General features: G+C 37.1%; 3 protein-coding genes across 4 annotated transcripts in view; all 3 read left to right on the plus strand.

The window, feature by feature from the left end:
* LOC104762526 (probable glucan 1,3-alpha-glucosidase) overlaps nt 1-2962 on the plus strand; it is a 6201-nt gene extending 3239 nt beyond the window's left edge. Inside the window, exons 3-8 of one of the 2 annotated variants that reach the window (XM_019240403.1) lie at nt 1-126; nt 207-342; nt 706-916; nt 1049-1255; nt 1375-1775; nt 2894-2962. In XM_019240403.1, the coding sequence (XP_019095948.1) occupies nt 1-126; nt 207-342; nt 706-916; nt 1049-1255; nt 1375-1743 (1049 nt within the window). In that variant the 3' untranslated portion in view covers nt 1744-1775; nt 2894-2962. Of the gene's footprint in view, nt 127-206; nt 343-705; nt 917-1048; nt 1256-1374; nt 1927-2893 lie in introns of those variants that run through there. The other variant, XM_019240402.1, reaches the window with a different exon arrangement.
* Nucleotides 4707-6347, plus strand: LOC104762527 (amino acid permease 4; the record flags this gene model as incomplete). Its single annotated transcript, XM_019239874.1, is given in 6 exon segments — nt 4707-4826; nt 5005-5299; nt 5391-5484; nt 5562-5776; nt 5851-5990; nt 6088-6347. Coding segments are annotated over 5 exon segments (1004 nt in total), but the record flags the coding sequence as incomplete, so codon positions are not given.
* The window catches only part of LOC109130526 (amino acid permease 4-like), a 720-nt gene continuing 579 nt past the window's right edge, over nt 6496-6636 (plus strand). The window contains exon 1 of the mRNA XM_019240137.1: nt 6496-6613. Within this exon, the coding sequence (XP_019095682.1) occupies nt 6496-6613 (118 nt within the window). The remainder of the gene's footprint in view (nt 6614-6636) is intronic.

Consider the following 6636-nt stretch of genomic DNA (forward strand, 5'->3'; position numbering starts at 1 on the left):
CAATCTTTCCTGGCACTCAAAGATACGGAGCAATATGGACTGGGGATAACACAGCCGAATGGGAACACCTTAGAGTTTCCATTCCAATGATATTAACTCTTGGTCTTACTGGAATTACATTCTCGGGTACAAGAAATTTTTGTGTTCAAATCCTGCTAAAGTTCTTTTATTCTCAAATCTAATGTAAGCTTTCTTTTCTTTTGCAGGAGCTGATATTGGTGGGTTCTTTGGAAATCCTGAACCAGAACTATTAGTTAGGTGGTACCAAGTGGGTGCTTACTATCCATTTTTCAGGGGCCATGCTCATCATGACACCAAAAGACGAGAGCCTTGGTTGTTTGGGTAAGATGTGATACCGTACTTATCTTTTTCTTGTCAAGACGTATTATTTGAGTATAATAGCTCCAGGTCTCTGGTCTATGAATTTGTTTAATGGATGAAAAAACAGACAAAAGGATATTATTTTATTAAGCAGACAGACAGGCAGGGATCATGCAACTGAACTGACAAGTGAATAAGATAGCGGATATTAGAACCTGGTGTTGCACTCTAGTTTCTAGTCAGTTGATCTTATCAATAGTTAACAGATTAATTACATCAAGTACGCATTTCAATGGTTGTCTATAGGTTTCTCTGCCTTTGATTTGCGGCCTCATTAATTTTGCACTTTCTCATTCGAATCAAATTAATGTTATCTTGTTTCAGTGAACGGAACACAGAACTTATGAGAGATGCCATACACACTCGTTACATGCTGCTCCCATACTTCTACACATTGTTCAGAGAAGCAAACCTTACGGGTGTTCCCGTTGTACGCCCATTATGGATGGAATTCCCGCAAGATGAAGCTACTTTTAGCAACGATGAAGCTTTCATGGTTGGTGATGGTCTACTGGTTCAAGGAGTTTACACTAAGGTACTTGAGCGCTTGAGTACAACTTCCTATTGAATTCTATCTTTGCCGTGGTGTCTCTATACTTAATTATCATCTCCAGAGAAATAATCAAACCTGCCCCATTCCTTCTTGTCGTTATTTATGCAAAATCAGGGAACAACACATGCTTCCGTGTATTTGCCTGGAAAAGAATCATGGTTTGACCTGAGAAACGGTAAGACTTACGTTGGAGGCAAGACTCACAAGATGGACGCTCCAGAAGAAAGCATTCCTGCGTTTCAAAAGGCAGGAACTATCATCCCAAGGAAGGACCGGTTTCGGCGAAGTTCTTCTCAAATGGACAATAATCCTTACACTTTGGTACGTATCACAATGTTATATCATATGCTATCAGCACAATGAACAAAGTAAATCGCTCGGTACTGGAAGATGAAATCCATATGATAAAACTATGTGATCTAACATCTAAATTCCTTCAGGTAGTAGCGTTGAACAGTTCTCAAGAAGCAGCTGGTGAACTCTACATCGACGACGGCAAAAGCTTTGAATTCAGGCGAGGCGCTTACATCCATCGCCGCTTCGTCTTCTCGAATGGTGTCCTTACATCAACAAACTTAGCTCCTCCACAAGCTCGTCTCTCTTCCCAATGCTTGATCGACAGAATAATCCTCTTGGGGCACAGCTCGGGTCCGAAATCTGCATTTGTCGAACCATTGAATCAGAAGGCAGAGATTGAGATGGGACCACTGCGAATGGGCGGGCTTGTAGCTTCCTCGGGTACAAAGGTGCTGACCATCCGCAAACCGGGTGTTCGAGTGGACCAAGACTGGACCGTAAAGATTCTGTGATTGAACCATTCTCGCTCTTGGCGGTTAGAGTGGTCGAGTATCCACTTTTCCGACGACGGAATTGCACACTTCTTTAAATATATTTTCGGAATTTTAGACTTAAATAGTTGTAAGAGCTAACAGTTTCGATCGAAGTCACTCGGATTGTTGGTTATCTTTGATATAAAAAAAAGTTTAGGGGGAGGTATTGATTTAGGATTTAGAAAGAATTTTAATGATTTTAAAAGTTAGGTAAAATATATTGTTATANAATGGTGTCCTTACATCAACAAACTTAGCTCCTCCACAAGCTCGTCTCTCTTCCCAATGCTTGATCGACAGAATAATCCTCTTGGGGCACAGCTCGGGTCCGAAATCTGCATTTGTCGAACCATTGAATCAGAAGGCAGAGATTGAGATGGGACCACTGCGAATGGGCGGGCTTGTAGCTTCCTCGGGTACAAAGGTGCTGACCATCCGCAAACCGGGTGTTCGAGTGGACCAAGACTGGACCGTAAAGATTCTGTGATTGAACCATTCTCGCTCTTGGCGGTTAGAGTGGTCGAGTATCCACTTTTCCGACGACGGAATTGCACACTTCTTTAAATATATTTTCGGAATTTTAGACTTAAATAGTTGTAAGAGCTAACAGTTTCGATCGAAGTCACTCGGATTGTTGGTTATCTTTGATATAAAAAAAAGTTTAGGGGGAGGTATTGATTTAGGATTTAGAAAGAATTTTAATGATTTTAAAAGTTAGGTAAAATATATTGTTATACAATCAAGACTTTTAAAAACTCTTTAAAAATTTGGTGTTATTGGTTGTGGATTTGTAAAAAGTTATCTAAAATCTTGATAAATCTAGTGTTATTGGATTAAGAGTTTTATAAAGTCATTAAAAGTTTTATGTTATTCAAGTAAAACAAAAGAATCTTGGATTGTTAATGAATTCAAATTTTATGTTATTGGTTTAGGATTTTATATCATTTCCTTCATAACAAAAGTCATGAAAACTCTTTCATCAAATAGAAAGATTTTACAAGATTAGAAAAAACAAATCATCAAGATTTTAAAAAACTTCCTAAACAATCTCTTAGAATCCTTCATTTTTAACTTTCAATTTTCTATGATTATAACAATCNAACCATTCTCGCTCTTGGCGGTTAGAGTGGTCGAGTATCCACTTTTCCGACGACGGAATTGCACACTTCTTTAAATATATTTTCGGAATTTTAGACTTAAATAGNAAAACATAAAATCATTAAAATTCTTTCTAAATCCTAAACCAATACCTCCTCCTTAGATTTTGATAATTTCAGAATGCCTGGTATCATCATCATTCACAATCCATTAAATTCTGGTTATGTCGAAAGAATTTAGTTTATAGTCAGACCGGCCGGTCTAGCCAACCATACCGTTTTGCTCAAAATATCTTTATCTACACTTGCAAATAATGTTATCTTTAATTGCCGCCTAATTATTTTCAAATCCTTTACTTTTTACCTAATCAACCCATTTGAAATCTAAGATTACATTTTAGGTTTTACTAATGAGAAGATTCGCACGCTTTTTACAGTCATGCATATTAAAAATCAATCAGATCAGATTCTGTGGGATCGATCTGATTTTTCAGACAACTTTTAAACATTTAACTTGTTGTTGTTTACTGTTTTAGAAACTCAAGTATGTAATCTAAAGTACATATGTCGGTATTAAATAATGTTAGATCCGTGTAGGTGAAATAAGATGCCAAAGTTCCGTGTAAAAATAAGAAGAGTCACGTAACTTCTTAACCTAATTCTTGTAGTATTGTAGGTAAAAGATATACTCGAATTCTCGAAACAATTTTCCGTTCATGAATCTCGAAATTAGAAAGAAAATAATCTAGTGAATATAAGAAGAAAAAAAAAAACAAAAGAATCTTGGAATTCAAAAGGAGGATTTTTATAAAGTATTCAAAGATACTCTTAAAAAAATAGTAATGGTGGATAATTAATAGCAACTTGCATGACAAATTCGATTCTCTCTTCTCTATACATATCATATCATGCATTTTTAGCTTTACATATTGTTCGTCTAAACTAAGAATATTTGTGGCCGAAATCAACAATTGACAACTTATAACCTTTTCTTTATTGTCGATCGGAACTTAAAGTCTCGTACAACTAATAGTACATATTAATCAAGTATCAAACACACTTTTTCTTTTTTTTTGTAACATTAATTAAGTTTTACCTTAATTACGAATCATTCTTCTANAAAAAAAAAAAAAAAAAAAAAAAATCATTAGCAAAATTATCCCGATCGAAATCCATGATAAATACTCTGGACCTCTATCAAATCATTCTAAGTTTTTTTAAAAAGGAAATATATCGCCCTCTCTTCATGAACCGTATGATTTACAATACATTATGCATATATGTTCGAAGATATTTCAGACCATACTAATTTGAAATCGATGAATACTGGTAATGAATCAAAATTATAATGCGGTAATGCAGAATATATTCCTTATTTAATAAAAAAAACAAAATAAACCTAATTTAGCTGATGTCCTAATATATAAATGTTCATTAATACTTAATATAACCTAGGGTTCGGAAGCATTTGAATTAAGAATGAATTTTGTTCATTATTAATTAATACGAGTGATTAGATCGAATCCAAAAGGTATGGAGGCGTAAACACAAGCATTTGATATATTTTTTACGTATCTTTCACTAAAAAATAGAGAAAACAAAAGCATTTGGAAAAATATTCTCAATACATATTGAACGTTTAGCCAAAGAGTGAATATTAATACCCACTCTAAAATCCCACATCATAAAAACAATGAAATAAAAGTGTATGGCTTATGTGGCCGAATTTTACAAATCTGATATGTATATAAAGTATTATTTATAAGAAAAAAAAAAAAAGATTCCCCACTTTTGATGGCTTATAAAAGGTGATGAACCAAAAACAATCAAAAATGCAGCAGCAACTGCTCTCTCCTTTATTTCTCTCTTCTCTGTATTTCTTTCTTATTCTGCATAGCATTTTTTTTGTGTGGGTTAAGTTTTGTGCATAGCCCTAGTCTTAAAGCTTAGTCTCCATAAGAGAAGGTACTAAGTCGTATATATAACAACTACTCTCTCTCTCTCTCTCTCTCTCTCGAAGTTGTTTTATTTTTGTATATATAAAAACTATATAACCGCCAATAGTCGTTAGTCAACTAACAGTATTTCAAAACTAGTGAGACCTCTGATGATAACTTTGATTTCATACCTACAAAACCTGCAGATGGATGTTCCACGGCCAGCTTTCAAATGTTTCGATGACGATGGCCGGCTTAAACGTTCAGGGACGGTTTGGACCGCGAGTGCGCATATTATAACGGCGGTGATTGGATCTGGTGTTCTATCGCTTGCATGGGCCATTGGTCAACTCGGTTGGATCGCAGGTCCTGCTGTGATGTTCTTGTTCTCTTTTGTCACTTACTACTCTTCCACTCTTCTTAGCGACTGCTACAGAACTGGAGATCCTGTCTCCGGGAAGAGAAACTATACTTACATGGATGCTGTCCGATCAATCCTAGGTATCTACAACATTCATTTCTCTCTGTTTTCCTATGTGCATGCTCTGTTTTTGCTCTGTTTTGTTGTTCTGAAATGCTCTGTTCCTGTCAGGTGGGTTTAGGTTCAAGATCTGTGGGCTTATTCAGTATTTGAATCTCTTCGGTATCACGATAGGTTACACAATCGCAGCATCTATAAGTATGATGTGAGTCTCTTTTTCTCATTCTGTTGGCACTAAAAATAATGATTCAAAAAGCCTTAAAAACTTGGTGAGCTTTGCAGGGCGATCAAGAGGTCCAACTGTTTCCACGAGAGCGGTGGGAAGAACCCGTGTCACATGTCGAGCAATCCATACATGATCATGTTTGGTGTTACCGAGATCTTGCTCTCTCAGATCAAAGATTTTGACCAGATTTGGTGGCTCTCCATTGTTGCTACGATCATGTCCTTCACATACTCTGCAATCGGTTTAGCGCTCGGAATCATTCAAGTCGCAGGTAAAATAAATGAAAACTCTTTAAGACTCTTCGCAAGAATCAACAAGACATTAACTAACTCTTATGGGTTTCAGCAAATGGGGTCGTCAAGGGAAGTCTCACAGGGATTAGCATAGGGGCAGTGACTCAGACACAGAAGATATGGAGAACCTTTCAAGCACTTGGAGACATTGCCTTTGCTTACTCATACTCTGCTGTACTTATCGAGATTCAGGTAAGATAAAGTGAAATAGTATAAAGAGTCTGACTATAAGATTTTTACAAAAAAAAATTGACATATCTTGTGGGGGTGGTGTGGTGTTTTCGAGTAGGACACTGTAAGATCTCCTCCAGCGGAATCAAAAACGATGAAGAACGCCACAAGAATCAGCATCACCGTTACAACGACGTTTTACCTGCTATGTGGTTGTATGGGCTATGCCGCTTTTGGAGATGCAGCACCGGGAAACCTTTTAACCGGTTTTGGTTTCTACAATCCGTTTTGGCTTCTCGACGTGGCCAACGTTGCCATTGTAGTCCACCTCGTAGGAGCTTACCAAGTCTTTGCTCAGCCCATTTTCGCCTTTATTGAGAAACAAGCTGCGGCTAGGTTTCCCGACAGTGACTTGGTCACCAAGGAACACGAAATCCGAATCCCCGGTTTGAAATCACCGTACAAGGTCAACGTTTTCAGAACGGTTTACCGGAGCGGGTTTGTGGTTTTGACCACCGTGATATCGATGCTTATGCCGTTTTTCAACGACGTCGTCGGTATTTTAGGAGCGTTAGGGTTTTGGCCTTTGACGGTTTATTTTCCGGTGGAGATGTATATAAAACAAAGGAAGGTTGAGAGATGGAGTATGAAGTGGGTTTGTTTGCAG

This window comes from Camelina sativa, chromosome 18, assembly GCF_000633955.1.
Source record: "Camelina sativa cultivar DH55 chromosome 18, Cs, whole genome shotgun sequence".
NCBI classification, from domain to species: Eukaryota; Viridiplantae; Streptophyta; class Magnoliopsida; order Brassicales; family Brassicaceae; genus Camelina; species Camelina sativa.